Source organism: Salmo salar, chromosome 14 (genome assembly GCF_965601325.2).
Source record: "Salmo salar chromosome 14, fSalSal1, whole genome shotgun sequence".
Classification (NCBI taxonomy): domain Eukaryota; kingdom Metazoa; phylum Chordata; class Actinopteri; order Salmoniformes; family Salmonidae; genus Salmo; species Salmo salar.
In genome coordinates this window covers 92,139,666-92,160,033 of record NC_138304.1, presented here as the reverse complement: position 1 = coordinate 92,160,033, position 20,368 = coordinate 92,139,666, and the positions used below count along the sequence as shown (strand labels likewise).

The 20,368-nt window shown below is 49.6% G+C and overlaps 1 protein-coding gene across 5 annotated transcripts in view; it reads right to left on the bottom strand.

Moving 5' to 3' along the window:
* Positions 1-20,368, bottom strand: part of LOC106570463 (neurabin-1) — a 149,525-nt gene that overhangs the window by 33,607 nt on the left and 95,550 nt on the right. For all 5 annotated transcript variants that reach the window (XM_014142825.3, XM_014142829.3, XM_014142830.3 and 2 more), the window contains exons 10-14: positions 15,060-15,156; positions 14,613-14,727; positions 12,111-12,199; positions 7,193-7,337; positions 6,729-6,849 (exon numbers count right to left, since the gene is read on the bottom strand). In XM_014142825.3, the coding sequence (XP_013998300.2) occupies positions 6,729-6,849; positions 7,193-7,337; positions 12,111-12,199; positions 14,613-14,727; positions 15,060-15,156 (567 nt within the window). The remainder of the gene's footprint in view (positions 1-6,728; positions 6,850-7,192; positions 7,338-12,110; positions 12,200-14,612; positions 14,728-15,059; positions 15,157-20,368) is intronic.

Genomic DNA, 20,368 nt, shown 5'->3' with positions numbered 1-20,368 from the left:
GTGGGTTTGGAGGGATGGTTCTAGTGGGATGGAGGGGTAGGTTTGGTGGGAAGGAGTGGTAGGTTTGGTGGGAAGGAGGGGTGGGCTTGGTGGGGTGGGTTTGGTGGGATGGAGTGGTGGGTTTGGTGGGAAGGAGGGGTGGGTTTGGGTGGGATGGAGGGGTGGTTTTGTGGGATGGAGGGGTGGTTTTGGTGGGATGGAGGGGTGGTTTTGGTGGGATGGAGGGGTGGGTTTTGGTGGGATGGAGGGGTGGTTTTGGTGGGATGGAGGGGTGGTTTTGGTGGGATGGAAGGGTGGGTTTTGGTGGGATGGAGGGGTGGTTTTGGTGGGATGGAGGGGTGGTTCTGGTGGGATGGAGGGGTGGGTTTTGGTGGGATGGAGGGGTGGTTCTGGTGGGATGGATGTGTGGGTTTTGGTGGGATGGAGGGGTGGGTTTTGGTGGGATGGAGGGGTGGTTTTGGTGGGATGGAGGGGTGGGTTTGGTGGGATGGAGGGGTGGTTCTGGTGGGATGGAGGGGTGGTTTTGGTGGGATGGAGGTGTGGGTTTTGGTGGGATGGAGGGGTCGTTTTGGTGGGATGGAAGGGTGGTTTTGGTGCGATGGAGGGGTGGTTCTGGTGGGATGGAGGGGTGGTTTTGGTGGGATGGAGGGGTGGGTTTGGTGGGATGGAGGGGTGGTTCTGGTGGGATGGAGGGGTGGTTTTGGTGGGATGGAGGGGTGGGTTTGGTGGGATGGAGTGGTGGTTCTGGTGGGATGGAGGGGTGGGTTTTGGTGGGAGGGAGGGGTGAGTTTTAGGTGTGGGAGGTGTGTGCAGTGATCTCTGTGGGTTGTGTAGGAGACCCAGCTGTGTTGTTGTCTGCAGTCAGCCACAGTGGGGGTATAGATGAACACTCTTAGAAAAAAGGGTTTCAAAAGGGTTCTTTGGCTGTCCCCATAACAGAACCCTTTTTGGTTCCAGGTAGAACTCTTTTGGGTTTCATGCAGAACCCTCTGTGGAAAGGGTTCTACATGGAACTCAAAAGGGTTCTCCTATGGGGACTGCCAAAGAACCCTTTTATCCTCTCTAGGGTAGGTGGCACCAAATCGTCCCACATACGTAACAGCCAGTGTAATCCCGTGGCGCGTTATTCAAAAACCTCAAAAATGCAAAAACTTTTTTTTCAAACATATGACTATTTTACACCATTTTAAAGACAAGACTCTCGTTAATCTAACCACACTGTCCGATTTCAAAAAGGCTTTACAACGAAAGCAAAACATTAGATTATGTCAGCAGAGTACCCAGCCAGAAATAATCAGACACCCATTTTTCAAGCTAGCATATAACATTTTTACATTTTACATTTTAGTCATTTAGCAGACGCTCTTATCCAGAGCGACTTACAAATTGGTGCATTCACCTATAATATCCAGTGGAACAACCACTTTACAATAGTGCATCTAAATCTTTTAAGGGGGGGGGTTAGAAGGATTACCTTATCCTAACCCAGGTATTCCTTGAAGAGGTGGGGTTTCAGGTGTCTCCGGAAGGTGGTGATTGACTCCGCTGTCCTGGCGTCGTGAGGGAGCTTGTTCCACCATTGGGGTGCCAGAGCAGCGAACAGTTTTGACTGGGCTGAGCGGGAACTGTGCTTCCTCAGAGGTAGGGAGGCGAGCAGGCCAGAGGTGGATGAACGGAGTGCCCTTGTTTGGGTGTAGGGCCTGATCAGAGCCTGAAGGTACGGAGGTGCCGTTCCCCTAACAGCTCCGTAGGCAAGCACCATGGTCTTGTAGCGGATGCGAGCTTCGACTGGAAGCCAGTGGAGAGAGCGGAGGAGCGGGGTGACGTGAGAGAACTTGGGAAGGTTGAACACCAGACGGGCTGCGGCGTTCTGGATGAGTTGTAGGGGTTTAATGGCACAGGCAGGGAGCCCAGCCAACAGCGAGTTGCAGTAATCCAGACGGGAGATGACAAGTGCCTGGATTAGGACCTGCGCCGCTTCCTGTGTGAGGCAGGGTCGTACTCTGCGAATGTTGTAGAGCATGAACCTACAGGATCGGGTCACCGCCTTGATGTTGGTGGAGAACGACAGGGTGTTGTCCAGGATCACGCCAAGGCTCTTAGCACTCTGGGAGGAGGACACAATGGAGTTGTCAACCGTGATGGCGAGATCATGGAACGGGCAGTCCTTCCCCGGGAGGAAGAGCAGCTCCGTCTTGCCGAGGTTCAGCTTGAGGTGGTGATCCGTCATCCACACTGATATGTCTGCCAGACATGCAGAGATGCGATTCGCCACCTGGTTGTCAGAAGGGGGAAAGGAGAAGATTAATTGTGTGTCATCTGCATAGCAATGATATGAGAGACCATGTGAGGATATGACAGAGCCAAGTGACTTGGTGTATAGCGAGAATAGGAGTGGGCCAAGAACAGAGCCCTGGGGGACACCAGTGGTGAGAGCACGTGGTGCGGAGACAGATTCTCGCCACGCCACCTGGTAGGAGCGACCTGTCAGGTAGGACGCAATCCAAGCGTGCGCGGTGCCAGAGATGCCCAGCTCGGAGAGGGTGGAGAGGAGGATCTGATGGTTCACGGTATCAAAGGCAGCAGATAGGTCTAGAAGGATGAGAGCAGAGGAGAGAGAGTTAGCTTTAGCAGTGCGGAGAGCCTCCGTGACACAGAGAAGAGCAGTCTCAGTTGAATGCCCAGTCTTGAAACCTGACTGATTAGGATCAAGAAGGTCATTCTGAGAGAGATAGCAAGAGAGCTGGCCAAGCACGGCGCGTTCAAGAGTTTTGGAGAGAAAGGAAAGAAGGGATACTGGCCTGTAGTTGTTGACATCGGAGGGGTCGAGTGTAGGTTTTTTCAGAAGGGGTGCAACTCTCGCTCTCTTGAAGACGGAAGGGACGTAGCCAGCGGTCAAGGATGCGTTGATGAGCGAGGTGAGGTAGGGGAGAAGGTCTCCGGAAATGGTCTGGAGAAGAGAGGAGGGGATAGGGTCAAGTGGGCAGGTTGTTGGGCGGCCGGCCGTCACAAGACGCGAGATTTCATCTGGAGAGAGAGGGGAGAAAGAGGTCAAAGCACAGGGTAGGGCAGTGTGAGCAGGACCAGCAGTGTCGTTTGACTTAGCAAACGAGGATCGGATGTCGTCAACCTTCTTTTCAAAATGGTTGACGAAGTCATCCGCAGAGAGGGAGGAGGGGGGGGGGGAGGGGGAGGAGGATTCAGGAGGGAGGAGAAGGTAGCAAAGAGCTTCCTAGGGTTAGAGGCAGATGCTTGGAGTATAGAGTGGTAGAAAGTGGCTTTAGCAGCGGAGACAGAAGAGGAAAATGTAGAGAGGAGGGAGTGAAAGGATGCCAGGTCCGCAGGGAGGCGAGTTTTCCTCCATTTCCGCTCGGCTGCCCGGAGCCCTGTTCTGTGAGCTCGCAGTGAGTCGTCGAGCCACGGAGCAGGAGGGGAGGACCGAGCCGGCCTGGAGGATAGGGGACAGAGGAGATCAAAGGATGCAGAGAGGGAGGAGAGGAGGGTTGAGGAGGCAGAATCAGGAGATAGGTTGGAGAAGGTTTGAGCAGAGGGAAGAGATGATAGGATGGAAGAGGAGAGAGTAGCAGGAGAGAGAGAGCGAAGGTTGGGACGGCGCAATACCATCCGAGTAGGGGGAGAGTGAGAAGTGTTGGATGAGAGCGAGAGGGAAAAGGATACAAGGTAGTGGTCGGAGACTTGGAGGGGAGTTGCAATGAGATTAGTGGAAGAACAGCATCTAGTAAAGATGAGGTCAAGCGTATTGCCTGCCTTGTGAGTAGGGGGGGAAGGTGAGAGGGTGAGGTCGAAAGAGGAGAGGAGTGGAAAGAAGGAGGCAGAGAGGAATGAGTCGAAGGTAGACGTGGGGAGGTTAAAGTCACCCAGAACTGTGAGAGGTGAGCCATCCTCAGGAAAGGAACTTATCAAGGCGTCAAGCTCATTGATGAACTCTCCAAGGGAACCTGGAGGGCGATAAATGATAAGGATGTTAAGCTTGAAAGGGCTGGTAACTGTGACAGCATGGAATTCAAATGAGGAGATAGACAGATGGGTCAGGGGAGAAAGAGAGAATGTCCACTTGGGAGAGATGAGGATTCCAGTGCCACCACCCCGCTGGCTCGATGCTCTAGGGGTATGCGAGAACACGTAGTCAGACGAGGAGAGAGCAGTAGGAGTAGCAGTGTTATCTGTGGTGATCCATGTTTCCGTCAGCGCCAGGAAGTCTAGGGACTGGAGGGTAGCATAGGCTGAGATGAACTCAGCCTTGTTGGCCGCAGACCGGCAGTTCCAGAGGCTGCCGGAGACCTGGAACTCCACGTGGGTCGTGCGCGCTGGGACCACCAGGTTAGAGTGGCAGCGGCCACGCGGTGTGGAGCGTTTGTATGGCCTGTGCAGAGGAGAGAGAACAGGGATAGGCAGACACATAGTAGACAAGCTACAGAAGAGGCTACGCTAATGCAAATGAGATTGGAGTGACAAGTGGACTACACGTCTCGAATGTTCAGGAAGTTAAGCTTACGTTGCAAAAATGTTATTGACTAAGATGATACAGTACTGCTGGCTGGTGGAGTAGGCTAGCTAGCAGTGGCTGCGTTGTTGACTTTGAACGTGTAGCTGGCTAGGTAACCTCGGTAGTTTCAGTACTACACCTTGTCATGATACAAAGCAACTTTGTAGCTAGCTAGCTAACATAACACTAATCAAGACGTTCCTTGTAGTGTATTTAGTTTCAACAATGCTGCTCGTCGGTAATAGTTGGCTAGGTTAGGAAAAATGGCGTCGCGGGGGACGGAAATAGCTGGCTAGCTAACCTCGATGGCTGGCTAGCTAACAATTATCAATTAACAATTATCAAGTTATGACAAAGACAACTAGGTAGCTAGCTAGGTAACACTGCACTAGTCTAATCGTTCCGTTGTTTAGTATTAGTAACTACAGCGCTGCTAGTCGGTAACGGATGGCTAGCTGGCAGTGGGTTAATGATGACTAGGTGTGTTGAGTAAGTCTGGCGCCGCGTCGCGGCTGGCTAGCACACCTCGATAATACTCAAACTCAAACTACACAATTATCTTAGATACAGAGACAGCACGGACAACTATGTAGCTGGCTAACTAACACTAACACCACACTAATCAAGTCGTTGCGTTGTAATGTAATAGTTTCTGCTAGTCGGTAGAAGTTGGCTAGCTAACGGTGATGACTAGCTAGCTAGCAGCTAGCAGTGTTGACTACGTTAGGAGGACGAAGATAGCTAGCCTCGATAATTACTCAGTTACTCTAAACTACACAATTATCTTTGATACAAAGACGGCTATGTAGCTAGCTAAGAAGAATTGCTCAGATCAAACAAATCAAGCCGTTGTAATGTAGCGAAGTGGAATATTACCTGTGGAGCGAAGCGTGGTGCGACAGAGGTCTTTAGGTCTTAGAGCCATGTCACATAAACCCAAACCACAGCTAAATGCAGCACTAACCTTTGAAGATCTTCATCAGATGACAACCCTAGGACATTATGTTATACAATACATGCATGTTTTGTTCAATCAGGTTCATATCTATATCAAAAACCTGCTTTTTACATTAGCATGTGACTAGCATGTGACTAGCATTCCCACCGAACACTGCCGGTGAATTTACTAAATTACTCACGATAAACGTTCACAAAAAGCATAACAATTATTTTAAGAATTATAGATACAGAACTCCTCTATGCACTCGATATGTCCGATTTTAAAATAGCTTTTCGGTGAAAGCACATTTTGCAATATTCTCAGTACATAGCCCGGCATCACAGGGCTAGCTATTTAGACACCCAGCAAGTTTAGCACTCACCAAAGTCAGATTTACTATAAGAAAAATGTTATTACCTTTGCTGTCTTCGTCAGAATGCACTCCCAGGACTTCTACTTCAATAACAAATGTTGGTTTGGTTCAAAATAATCCATAGTTATATCCAAACAGCGGCGTTTTGTTCGTGCGTTCAAGACACTATCCGAAAGGGTAAATAAGGGTGACGAGCATGGCGCAATTCGTGACAAAAAAATTCTAAATATTCCATTACCGTACTTCGAAGCATGTCAACCGCTGTTTAAAATCAATTTTTATGCAATTTTTCTCATAAAAAAGCGATAATATTCCGACCGGGAATCTGCGTTTAGGTAAACAGACGAAAGAAAATAAAGCATGGGGTCGACTCGGGCACGCGCCTAAGCCCATAGTACTCTGATCGGCCACAAAAGCGATAATGTGTTTCAGCCAGAGGCTGCCTCGATATCGTTCAGCTTTTTCCCGGGCTCTGAGAGCCTATGGGAGCCGTAGGAAGTGTCACGTTAGAGCAAAGATCCTCAGTCTTCAATAAAAAGAGCCAAGATGAAACACAACTTGTCAGACAGGCCACTTCCTGCATGGAATCTTCTCAGGTTTTGGCCTGCCATTTGAGTTCTGTTATACTCACAGACATCATTCAAACAGTTTTAGAAACTTTAGGGTGTTTTCTATCCAAAGCCAATAATTATATGCATATTCTAGTTACTGGACAGGAGTAGTAACCAGATTAAATCGGGTAGGTTTTTTATCCGGCCGTGTCAATACTGCCCCCGAGCCCTAACAGGTTAAGTTCTAGATATTACCTTTTTTTCAAAGAGTGCAGACACACACAGACACAGATCTGTACATAGGGGAAACTTCACCCAGTAGCCAGAGGAACACAGTGGCAGAAAGGTGGTTAATACCTGTTTCCTGGTGAGCTTCTGGGGTCCTTCCCTTTGCTTCGTGTCAGTTGGTCCAGACTGCTCCTGGTGATCTTCTCGTCCAGGCTGAGAGAGGGGCTGGACACCCCAGGAGACTGAGACCCTGCACACATCATCAGAAAGGTTCAAGAAATAGATGCAAACCTCCAGCAACAAGTATTAATATCACTACATTGTGATCAAGGACGTGACTTTCTCTGAAGTCATCATTGAAGACAATGTAGGTTCTGCATATTCGTAAGATGCTGCCCGCATCATCAATACAGTTTTTGCTCTGTACTGAAAGCGCTCTATCTTGAAAACTGGACCTATGGCATGTACCATTTTGGGGGGATTATATGAACACTGGACTAATGAACAAAATACTAAAATATGAGTTACCTATCCCTTTATTGATATGGGTAACACTTTAAGTATAATGGTTTATGATGAGGTTCTACACTGACCGTTGTTGTCTGCTGCCTGCTGGAGGAGGGTATGTCTGGGGGAGCCCTCAGGACTGCCAGGGGCCCTGGAGGCTCTGGATTCATCCACAGTACTGGAAGCTGCACTCCGGATGGATGAACGAGTACTGCCAGGGCCCTCTGACGCCTGGAGAGAGAGAGAGAGAGAGACAGAGAGAGAAGAAGGGGGAGGCAGAGAGAGGGGGGACGCAGAGAGAGGGGAAGGGAGAAGGACGGACAAAGTAAGGAGGGAGGGAGGGAGGGATCAATAAAGAAGGAGAAAGTAGAAGGAGAGAGAGACAGAGATGAACACAGAGAAATAGAGATTTACTTTAACAATGCTATCAAAAATCTGAGGACTATACTGAAGACTGTCTGTCTGGTGGCTGGTGACTGTCTGTCTTCAGTATAGTGGCTGGTGACTGTCTGTCCTCTGTATAGTGGCTGGTGACTGTCTGTCTTCAGTATAGTGGCTGGTGACTGTCTGTCTTCAGTATAGTGGCTGGTGACTGTCTGTCTTCAGTATAGTGGCTGGTGACTCTCTGTCCTCTGTATAGTGGCTGGTGACTGTCTGTCTTCAGTATAGTGGCTGGTGACTGTCTTCAAGATAGCGAGAGTTGCACCCCTTCTCAAAAAACCTACACTCGATCCCTCCGATGTCAACAACTACAGACCAGTATCCCTTCTTTCTTTTCTCTCCAAAACTCTTGAACGTGCCGTCCTTGGCCAGCTCTCTTGCTATCTCTCTCAGAATTACCTTCTTGATCCAAATCAGTCAGGTTTCAAGACTGGTCATTCAACTGAGACTGCTCTTCTCTGTGTCATGGAGGCTCTCCACACTGCTAAAGCTAACTCTCTCTCCTCTGCTCTCATCCTTCTAGACCTATCTGCTGCCTTTGATACTGTGAACCATCAGATCCTCCTCTCCACCCTCTCCGAGTTGGGCATCTCCGGCGCGGCTCACTCTTGGATTGCGTCCTACCTGACAGGTCGCTCCTACCAGGTGGCGTGGCGAGAATCCGTCTCCGCACCACGTGCTCTCACCACTGGTGTCCCCCAGGGCTCTGTTCTAGGCCCTCTCCTATTCTCGCTATACACCAAGTCACTTGGCTCTGTCATATCCTCACATGGTCTCTCCTATCATTGCTATGCAGACGACACACAATTAATCTTCTCCTTTCCCCCTTCTGATAACCAGGTGGCGAATCGCATCTCTGCATGTCTGGCAGACATATCAGTGTGGATGACGGATCACCACCTCAAGCTGAACCTCAGCAAGATGGAGCTGCTCTTCCTCCCGGGAAAGGACTGCCCGTTCCATGATCTCGCCATCACGGTTGACAACTCCATTGTGTCCTCCTCCCAGAGTGCTAAGAGCCTTGGCGTGACCCTGGACAACACCCTGTCATTCTCCGCTAACATCAAGGCGGTGACCCGATCCTGTAGGTTCATGCTCTACAACATTCGCAGAGTACAACCCTGCCTCACACAGGAAGCGGCGCAGGTCCTAATCCAGGCACTTGTCATCTCCCGTCTGGATTACTGCAACTCGCTGTTGGCGGGGTTCCCTGCCTGTGCCATTAAACCCCTACAACTCATCCAGAACGTCGCAGCCCGTCTGGTGTTCAACCTTCCCAAGTTCTCTCACGTCACCCCGCTCCTCCGCACACTCCACTGGCTTCCAGTTGAAGCTCGCATCCGCTACAAGACCATGGTGCATGCCTATGGAGCTGTGTGGGGAACGGCACCTCCGTACCTTCAGGCTCTGATCAGGCCCTACACCCAAACAAGGGCACTGCGTTCATCCACCTCTGGCCTGCTCGCCTCCCTACCTCTGTGGAAGCACAGTTCCCGCTCAACCCAGTCAAAACTGTTCGCTGCTCTGGCACCCCAATGGTGGAACAAGCTCCCTCACAACGCCAGGACAGCGGAGTCAATCACCACCTTCCGGAGACACCTGAAACCCCACCTCTTTAAGGAATACCTGGGATAGGATTAAGTAAGTCTTCTAACCCTCTCCCCCAAAAAGATATAGATGTACTATTGTAAAGTGGTTGTTCCACTGGATATCATAAGGTGAATGCAGCAATTTGTAAGTCGCTCTGGATAAGAGCGTCTGCTAAATTATGTAAATGTAAAAATGTAAATGTAGTGGCTAGTGACTGTCTGTCATCTGTATAGTGGCTGGTGACTGTCTGTCCTCTGTATAGTGGCTGGTGACTGTCTGTCTTCAGTATAGTGGCTGGTGACTGTCTGTCTTCAGTATAGTGGCTGGTGACTGTCTGTCCTCTGTATAGTGGCTGGTGACTGTCTGTCCTCTGTATAGTGGCTGGTGACTGTCTGTCCTCTGTATAGTGGCTGGTGACTCTCTGTCCTCTGTATAGGGGCTGGTGACTGTCTGTCTTCAGTATAGTGGCTGGTGACTGTCTGTCCTCTGTATAGTGGCTGGTGACTGTCTGTCTTCAGTATAGTGGCTGGTGACTGTCTGTCCTCTGTATAGTGGCTGGTGACTGTCTGTCCTCTGTATAGTGGCTGGTGACTGTCTGTCTTCAGTATAGTGGCTGGTGACTGTCTGTCTTCAGTATAGTGGCTGGTGACTGTCTGTCCTCTGTATAGTGGCTGGTGACTGTCTGTCCTCTGTATAGTGGCTGGTGACTGTCTGTCTTCAGTATAGTGGCTGGTGACTGTCTGTCCTCTGTATAGTGGCTGGTGACTGTCTGTCCTCTGTATAGTGGCTGGTGACTGTCTGTCTTCAGTATAGTGGCTGGTGACTGTCTGTCTTCAGTATAGTGGCTGGTGACTGTCTGTCTTCAGTATAGTAGCTGGTGACTGTCTGTCTTCAGTATAGTAGCTGGTGACTGTCTGTCCTCTGTATAGTGGCTGGTGACTCTCTGTCCTCTGTATAGGGGCTGGTGACTGTCTGTCCTCTGTATAGTGGCTGGTGACTGTCTGTCCTCTGTATAGTGGCTGGTGACTGTCTGTCTTCAGTATAGTGGCTGGTGACTGTCTGTCCTCTGTATAGTGGCTGGTGACTGTCTGTCCTCTGTATAGTGGCTGGTGACTGTCTGTCTTCAGTATAGTGGCTGGTGACTGTCTGTCTTCAGTATAGTGGCTGGTGACTGTCTGTCCTCTGTATAGTGGCTGGTGACTGTCTGTCCTCTGTATAGTGGCTGGTGACTGTCTGTCTTCAGTATAGTGGCTGGTGACTGTCTGTCCTCTGTATAGTGGCTGGTGACTGTCTGTCCTCTGTATAGTTGCTGGTGACTGTCTGTCTTCAGTATAGTGGCTGGTGACTGTCTGTCTTCAGTATAGTGGCTGGTGACTGTCTGTCTTCAGTATAGTGGCTGGTGACTGTCTGTCTTCAGTATAGTGGCTGGTGACTGTCTGTCTGTATAGTGGCTGGTGACTGTCTGTCTTCAGTATAGTGGCTGGTGACTGTCTGTCTTCAGTATAGTGGCTGGTGACTGTCTGTCCTCTGTATAGTGGCTGGTGACTGTCTGTCCTCTGTATAGTGGCTTGTGACTGTCTGTCTTCAGTATAGTGGCTAGTGACTGTCTGTCTTCAGTATAGTGGCTGGTGACTGTCTGTCCTCTGTATAGTGGCTGGTGACTGTCTGTCCTCTGTATAGTGGCTGGTGACTGTCTGTCTTCAGTATAGTGGCTGGTGACTGTCTGTCTTCAGTATAGTGGCTGGTGACTATCTGTCCTCTGTATAGTGGCTGGTGACTGTCTGTCCTCTGTATAGTGGCTGGTGACTGTCTGTCTGTATAGTGGCTGGTGACTGTCTGTCTTCAGTATAGTGGCTGGTGACGATCTGTCCTCTGTATAGTGGCTGGTGACTGTCTGTCTGTATAGTGGCTGGTGACTGTCTGTCCTCTGTATAGTGGCTGGTGACTGTCTGTCTTCAGTATAGTGGCTGGTGACTGTCTGTCTTCAGTATAGTGGCTGGTGACTGTCTGCCCTCTGTATAGTGGCTGGTGACTGTCTGTCTTCAGTATAGTGGCTGGTGACTGTCTGTACTCTGTATAGTGGCTGGTGACTCTCTGTCTTCAGTATAGTGGCTGGTGACTGTCTGTCTTCAGTATAGTGGCTGGTGACTGTCTGCCCTCTGTATAGTGGCTGGTGACTGTCTGTCTTCCTGCTTTTCTAAGCCTATATACTGTATCGGAGACCGCGTCCCAAATGGCACCCTATTCCCTATATAGTGCAGAGTCCTATGGGCCCTGGTCGAAAGGGAATAGGGTGGCATATGGGGTGAAGCCCTGCTCAATATTATTGCTGAGTAAGGGAAAAAGCTTATAACTGGGAAAGAGTGTTTTCCAAAAGAGACTTTACCAGCAATTAACTCAGTAAGGAAGGAGAATAGGTTTTGACACCACTCAGGATTAAATAGGTGTGCCGCAGGGCACAGACTCGTAGCCAGAAATTAATACATTACATAAAGGCTTTTATAAACTGGGTGATTCGAACCCTGAATGCTGATTGGCTGACAGCCGGGGTATATCAGACCGACAAAACATTTCGTTTTACTGCTCTAATTAAATTGGTAACCAGTTTATAATAGCAATAAAGCTCCTCTGGAGTTTGTGGTATATTGCCAATATACCACGGCTAACAGCTGTATCCAGGCACTCCACAAGAACAGCCCTTAGCCGCAGTATATTGGCCATATACCACACCGCCTTATTGCTTAATTATATAAGGGCAGAGGACAGACAGGGCTAACCACACACACTCAGCGTGATTAACTTCAACAAAAACAGTTCAATTCATTTTCAACGAGAATTGTTGATTCAACATCTGGTAGTGATTATAGCAGACTGATGATATCATCAATGAGACTGAAGTCTGTTGTGTGTATTAAAACGGTGTGAGTCAACAGAACTGGTGCTGTGTGTGCGTGTGTGTGTGTCCATTCTAACCTCTCCCTCTGTAGAGCTGATGCTGTCCTGTAGTAGTCCTCTGGAGACTCTCTGTCTGCTTCCAGCGTGGGGAACCGCCTCACTCAGCTCTGGAACAACACGCAACACAACACTGATCCCAGATCTGTTTGTGCTATCATTTTTGGCATGACAAGGAGTTGACATTATAGTACAAACAGATCTGGGACCAGGCTAACAAAGGTCCTCTTGCTATAGAATTATATGAACATACTGTATAGATGAAATCTGTGATAAAAGAGAGAGAGGTCATTGGTCATTAGGTACCATACATGTGTAGATCTATCGCAGGCCCTTACCCCCAATCAATCTCCTTAGACTAGCGTCCTGTCTAGGGGATGTCCTTGTACATCAAGCTGCCTCACGCTACAGAAACAGGAGATAGGCTCCTGCTCCTATGAGGCGTTCTGCGTCCCACAAGCCAAGGCTAATTACTTCACTATGGATAGATTTACAGGACTGTATGAATGGTATGTAAATGCGCACACAAACATCCAAATCAAATCACACCCCACTAATCACAGAACAGGCCTAATCACAGAAGGGTCCCTACCTCCATCCCTCTTTCTCTCCCTCCTCCCTTTCCTTCCCTCCCTCCCACCCCTCCCTCTCTCTCTCCTCCATCCCTCTCTCTCCCCGTCTCTCTATCCCTCCCTCCGCCTCTCTCCCCCTGCCTCCGCCTCGCTCTACCTCCCTCCCTCTCTCTCGCTCCCTGATATTGCTTAATCAACTGCCTCATTCAGTCTCTCCAGATCTGGATCAGTATTCGGAGACTGCCCACTGTCCCTTCATCAGGTCTATTATGGCTCCCGGAGATGGCAGATCAAGGGTCACTGCATCCATTATAATGGACTGGAAGAAGCCAGAGGAGCCCAGTGATAGTATGAATCCCAAATGGAATCCTATTTCCTACATAGCGCACTAAATAGGAAGTAGGGTGTTATTTAGGAGACACCCCATTTGTTTACGTCTGAAGGACAGATTTAGTTTGCAATGGTTTACTGTTTGTTTGTTTACTTAAGTGGCATTGGAGTATGAGGTCAAAGTTCAAAGTGCATTCAGAGGTAATGCATGGTTGGTGAAAAAAAGAAAAAGAGGGATTTGCAAAAGAGGAGCATCATGCAAAACAAGTTTTAATACAAGACACATCTCAAGCCTTTGGGTACTGTTAGTCTTAGAGCTAGTGATGACAGCATGCATTAATACAAGCCGCTTCCCAAATGACACCCTATTCCCAAATCCCTACATAGTGCACTACTTTTGACCAGAGCCAATCGGATGCCATTTGGAGTGAGACACAGTCCTTGTTTGCCCCTCCATGTCCCTAATAAGACAATAACAGAGTTTGAGGGCATAGGAAATAGGAAAGGAGCTGATAGGACAGATGTAGGGTGTAGGGTGTATCTCAGGGTTTGAGTGACACTGACACATCAACCCATCCTAAGGATGTGTAATTTCTCTCTACAGCCTACATTGCCCTGTATTGAAATACCCTGATAGAGACTTACAGCTAAGACAGAGATATGGTGATGGGGGGACAAGCTGTCCTTGTTACATTGGCTATAGAGAGAAATAGTAATGTCGTCTTTTTGTTGGCACTAACTCCGCCATGGTTCATTGGACAAAGCCTATGAGGAAAATGAATGGCGTTTTGGATAAACGGTGAAAATAAGGTCTGTGGGAAACACAGGCTTAGGAGATCTTATATGTTTTGTTCTATGAGATAACCTTCATCAGCTAATGTCACTTTGTGAATTTGAAGAATTTGAGTAATAATAAAAAGGTCATAAAATCACAGGCTTAATGACTCTTTAAAGGTCATGTTAACTGACTGATATTATCTCACAGAACAAAACAATTAAAATCTCCTAACCTCTGACCTTATTTTCAGCATTTATCCCAAAACCCTATTCTTTCCTCATTCATTTTCCCTATAGGGATAGCTGAACAAACCAGAGGTAACTTATTTCCGTTTTTTAGGACTACAAACTGGCGCGTTATGGAAATAGTGTCCTGAATCTTTCTCACAGTACAAGCTGTAAACAATGCATCATCTACAGAGTAGATTCATCCCAAATGGCACCCTATCCATATATAGTGCACTACTTTTGACTAGGGCACATAGGGAAGAGAAGTGAAAAGTGGGGGATGAGAGGATGGGAGGTAGCCGAGCAGTTAAGAGCATTGGGCCAGTAACTGAAAGGTTGCTGGTTTGAATCCCCAAGCCGACTAGGTGACAAGTCTGTCAATGTGACCTTGAGCAAGGTACTTAACCCTAATTGCTCCTGTAAGTTGCTCTGGATAAGAATGTCTGCTAAATGACAAAAAATGTCAAATTAGAATGGATGGAAGATTCAGGGTCAATCATCTGAACATAACCAGTAATGTGTATTCTATTTCCACATTGTGGGTATTACTGCCTAGGGAGCTATACCAGAATATGACCACTGTATTCCTGGATCTCTCCATCTCCCCGAGACTCACCTCTGGCAGGGCCGGCCATCCCAGGACTCTGCTGTTGGGCGCTGTTGTTGTTGTTGTTCATCTGGATGCCATTTTGTTTCATCAGTTGCATCAGCTCAGATTCCAGGGCTGCAATCTGCGAAGAAACCGTTTCAAATGAGTTTCAGGGTTAACGACCCATGCAGTGTGGCTGTACAGTGGCTCCCTCCACTGGAAACATCATGTACCAGCAGGGGAAATGTCTAATCAAGGCAGTGTACTAATGTTGAACTGGGGTAATTACATAAGGGATTTATCTTGTACTTAGACAGCTTTGCACTGTACACAGTCAGCATTGTAAGCGTATACATGTACATCAAAGCCATATACTGTGGCAAGTATGTACTGAATGCTCACCTAAAAAGGAATGGGCGTAATCAACAGCATTGAGAAAATGGGAGAGGGACTATACAGAGAAAGTATAGTTACCCTGACTTGCAGTCCCTGGATCTCCTCCAGGTGGGACTTCTCTGTATCCTCCAGCCTCTTCCTCTCTGCATCCTCCTTCTGGACAAACTCCACCTCCCTGGAAGAAACAGAGGGGATGGGGGTTAGAAAGGTATGTTGGTGGCCCTCTGATGACAGGGGTGAGGTTAGAAAGGTATGTTGGTGGCCCTCTGACAGGGGTGAGGTTAGAAAGGTATGTTGGTGGCCCTCTGACAGGGGTGAGGTTAGAAAGGTATGTTGGTGGCCCTCTGATGACAGGGGTGAGGTTAGAAAGGTATGTTGGTGGCCCTCTGACAGGGGTGAGCTTAGAAAGGTATGTTGGTGGCCCTCTAACAGGGGTGAGGTTAGAAAGGTATGTTGGTGGCCCTCTGACAGGGGTGAGGTTAGAAAGGTATGTTGGTGGCCCTCTGACAGGGGTGAGGTTAGAAAGGTATGTTGGTGGCCCTCTGACAGGGGTGAGGTTAGAAAGGTATGTTGGTGGCCCTCTGACAGGGGTGAGGTTAGAAAGGTATGTTGATGGCCCTCTGACAGGGGTGAGGTTAGAAAGGTATGTTGGTGGCCCTCTGATGACAGGGGTGAGGTTAGAAAGGTATGTTGGTGGCCCTCTGACAGGGGTGAGGTTAGAAAGGTATGTTGGTGGCCCTCTGACAGGGGTGAGGTTAGAAAGGTATGTTGGTGGCCCTCTGACAGGGGTGAGGTTAGAAAGGTATGTTGGTGGCCCTCTGATGACAGGGGTGAGGTTAGAAAGATATGTTGGTGGCCCTCTGACAGGGGTGAGGTTAGAAAGGTATGTTGGTGGCCCTCTGACAGGGGTGAGGTTAGAAAGGTATGTTGGTGGCCCTCTGACAGGGGTGAGGTTAGAAAGGTATGTTGGTGGCCCTCTGATGACAGGGGTGAGGTTAGAAAGGTATGTTAGTGGCCCTCTGACAGGGGTGAGGTTAGAAAGGTATGTTGGTGGCCCTCTAACAGGGGTGAGGTTAAAAAGGTATGTTGGTGGCCCTCTGATGACAGGGGTGAGATTAGAAAGGTATGTTGGTGGCCCTCTGACAGGGGTGAGGTTAGAAAGGTATGTTGGTGGCCCTCTGACAGGGGTGAGGTTAGAAAGGTATGTTGGTGGCCCTCTAACAGGGGTGAGGTTAGAAAGGTATGTTGGTGGCCCTCTGACAGGGGTGAGGTTAGAAAGGTATGTTGGTGGCCCTCTGATGACAGGGGTGAGGTTAGAAAGGAATGTTGGTGGCCCTCTGACAGGGGTGAGGTTAGAAAGGTATGTTGGTGGCCCTCTGATGACAGGGGTGAGGTTAGAAAGGAATGTTGGTGGCCCTCTGACAGGGGTGAGGTTAGAAAGGTATGTTGGTGGCCCTCTGACAGGGGTGAGGTTAGAAAGGTATGTTGGTGGCCCTCTGATGACAGGGGTGAGGTTAGAAAGATATGTTGGTGGCCCTCTGACAGGGGTGAGGTTAGAAATATATGTTGGTGGCCCTCTGACAGGGGTGAGGTTAGAAAGGTATGTTGGTGGCCCTCTGACAGGGGTGAGGTTAGAAAGGTATGTTGGTGGCCCTCTAACAGGGGTGAGGTTAGAAAGGTATGTTGGTGGCCCTCTGACAGGGGTGAGGTTAGAAAGGTATGTTGGTGGCCCTCTGACAGGGGTGAGATTAGAAAGGTATGTTGGTGGCCCTCTGACAGGGGTGAGGTTAGAAAGGTATGTTGGTGGCCCTCTGATGACAGGGGTGAGGTTAGAAAGGTATGTTGGTGGCCCTCTGACAGGGGTGAGGTTAGAAAGGTATGTTGGTGGCCCTCTGACAGGGGTGAGGTTAGAAAGGTATGTTGGTGGCCCTCTGATGACAGGGGTGAGGTTAGAAAGGTATGTTGGTGGCCCTCTGACAGGGGTGAGGTTAGAAAGGTATGTTGGTGGCCCTCTGATGACAGGGGTGAGGTTAGAAAGATATGTTGGTGGCCCTCTGACAGGGGTGAGGTTAGAAAGATATGTTGGTGGCCCTCAAACAGGGGTGAGGTTAGAAAGGTATGTTGGTGGCCCTCTGACAGGGGTGAGGTTAGAAAGGTATGTTGGTGGCCCTCTGACAGGGGTGAGGTTAGAAAGGTATGTTGGTGGCCCTCTGACAGGGGTGAGGTTAGAAAGGTATGTTGGTGGCCCTCAAACAGGGGTGAGGTTAGAAAGGTATGTTGGTGGCCCTCTGACAGGGGTGAGGTTAGAAAGGTATGTTGGTGGCCCTCTAACAGGGGTGAGGTTAGAAAGGTATGTTGGTGGCCCTCTGACAGGGGTGAGGTTAGAAAGGTATGTTGGTGGCCCTCTGACAGGGGTGAGGTTAGAAAGGTATGTTGGTGGCCCTCTGATGACAGGGGTGAGGTTAGAAAGGAATGTTGGTGGCCCTCTGACAGGGGTGAGGTTAGAAAGGTATGTTGGTGGCCCTCTGACAGGGGTGAGGTTAGAAAGGTATGTTGGTGGCCCTCTGATGACAGGGGTGAGGTTAGAAAGATATGTTGGTGGCCCTCTGACAGGGGTGAGGTTAGAAAGGTATGTTGGTGGCCCTCTGATGACAGGGGTGAGGTTAGAAAGGTATGTTGGTGGCCCTCTGATGACAGGGGTGAGGATAGAAAGGTATGTTGGTGGCCCTCTGACAGGGGTGAGGTTAGAAAGGTATGTTGGTGGCCCTCTGATGACAGGGGTGAGGTTAAAAAGGTATGTTGGTGGCCCTCTGATGACAGGGGTGAGGTTAGAAAGGTATGTTGGTGGCCCTCTGACAGGGGTGAGGTTAGAAAGGTATGTTGGTGGCCCTCTGATGACAGGGGTGAGGTTAAAAAGGTATGTTGGTGGCCCTCTGATGACAGGGGTGAGGTTAGAAAGGTATGTTGGTGGCCCTCTGACAGGGGTGAGGTTAGAAAGGTATGTTGGTGGCCCTCTGACAGGGGTGAGGTTAGAAAGGTATGTTGGTGGCCCTCTGACAGGGGTGAGGTTAGAAAGGTATGTTGGTGGCCCTCTGATGACAGGGGTGAGGTTAGAAAGGTATGTTGGTGGCCCTCTGACAGGGGTGAGGTTAGAAAGGTATGTTGGTGGCCCTCTGACAGGGGTGAGGTTAGAAAGGTATGTTGGTGGCCCTCTGACAGGGGTGAGGTTAGAAAGGTATGTTGGTGGCCCTCTGACAGGGGTGAGGTTAGAAAGATATGTTGGTGGCCCTCTGACAGGGGTGAGGTTAGAAAGGTATGTTGGTGGCCCTCTGATGACAGGGGTGAGGTTAGAAAGATATGTTGGTGGCCCTCTGACAGGGGTGAGGTTAGAAAGATATGTTGGTGGCCCTCAAACAGGGGTGAGGTTAGAAAGGTATGTTGGTGGCCCTCTGACAGGGGTGAGGTTAGAAAGGTATGTTGGTGGCCCTCTGACAGGGGTGAGGTTAGAAAGGTATGTTGGTGGCCCTCTGACAGGGGTAAGGTTAGAAAGGTATGTTGGTGGCCCTCTGATGACAGGGGTGAGGTTAGAAAGGAATGTTGGTGGCCCTCTGACAGGGGTGAGGTTAAAAAGGTATGTTGGTGGCCCTCTGACAGGGGTGAGGTTAGAAAGGTATGTTGGTGGCCCTCTGACAGGGGTGAGGTTAGAAAGGTATGTTGGTGGCCCTCTGATGACAGGGGTGAGGTTAGAAAGGAATGTTGGTGGCCCTCTGACAGGGGTGAGGTTAGAAAGGTATGTTGGTGGCCCTCTGACAGGGGTGAGGTTAGAAAGGTATGTTGGTGGCCCTCTGATGACAGGGGTGAGGTTAGAAAGGTATGTTGGTGGCCCTCTGACAGGGGTGAGGTTAGAAAGGTATGTTGGTGGCCCTCTGACAGGGGTGAGGTTAGAAAGGTATGTTGGTGGCCCTCTGATGACAGGGGTGAGGTTAAAAAGGTATGTTGGTGGCCCTCTGATGACAGGGGTGAGGTTAGAAAGGTATGTTGGTGGCCCTCTGACAGGGGTGAGGTTAGAAAGGTATGTTGGTGGCCCTCTGATGACAGGGGTGAGGTTAAAAAGGTATGTTGGTGGCCCTCTGACAGGGGTGAGGTTAGAAAGGTATGTTGGTGGCCCTCTGACAGGGGTGAGGTTAGAAAGGTATGTTGGTGGCCCTCTGACAGGGGTGAGGTTAGAAAGGTATGTTGGTGGCCCTCTGATGACAGGGGTGAGGTTAGAAAGGTATGTTGGTGGCCCTCTGATGACAGGGGTGAGGTTAGAAAGGTATGTTGGTGGCCCTCTGATGACAGGGGTGAGGTTAGAAAGGTATGTTGGTGGCCCTCTGACAGGGGTGAGGTTAGAAAGGTATGTTGGTGGCCCTCTGACAGGGGTGAGGTTAGAAAGGTATGTTGGTGGCCCTCTGACAGGGGTGAGGTTAGAAAGGTATGTTGGTGGCCCTCTGACAGGGGTGAGGTTAGAAAGGTATGTTGGTGGCCCTCTGACAGGGGTGAGGTTAGAAAGGTATGTTGGTGGCCCTCTGACAGGGGTGAGGTTAGAAAGGTATGTTGGTGGCCCTCTGACAGGGGTGAGGTTAGAATGGTATGTTGGTGGCCCTCTGACAGGGGTGAGGTTAGAAAGGTATGTTGGTGGCCCTCTAACAGGGGTGAGGTTAGAAAGGTATGTTGGTGGCCCTCTAACAGGGGTGAGGTTAGAAAAAAATGTTGGTGGCCCTCTGACAGGGGTGAGGTTAGAAAGGTATGTTGGTGGCCCTCTGACAGGGGTGAGGTTAGAAAGGTATGTTGGTGGCCCTCTGACAGGGGTGAGGTTAGAAATATATGTTGGTGGCCCTCTGACAGGGGTGAGGTTAGAAAGGTATGTTGGTGGCCCTCTGACAGGGGTGAGGTTAGAAAGGTATAATGGTGGCCCTCTGACAGGGGTGAGGTTAGAAAGGTATGTTGGTGGCCCTCTGATGACAGGGGTGAGGTTAGAAAGGTATGTTGGTGGCCCTCTGAAGACAGGGGTGAGGTTAGAAAGGTATGTTGGTGGCCCTCAAACAGGGGTGAGGTTAGAAAGGTATGTTGGTGGCCCTCAAACAGGGGTGAGGTTAGAAAGGTATGTTGGTGGCCCTCTGACAGGGGTGAGGTTAGAAAGGTATGTTGGTGGCCCTCTAACAGGGGTGAGGTTAGAAAGGTATGTTGGTGGCCCTCTGACAGGGGTGAGGTTAGAAAGGTATGTTGGTGGCCCTCTAACAGGGGTGAGGTTAGAAAGGTATGTTGGTGGCCCTCTGACAGGGGTGAGGTTAGAAAGGTATGTTGGTGGCCCTCTGACAGGGGTGAGGTTAGAAAGGTATGTTGGT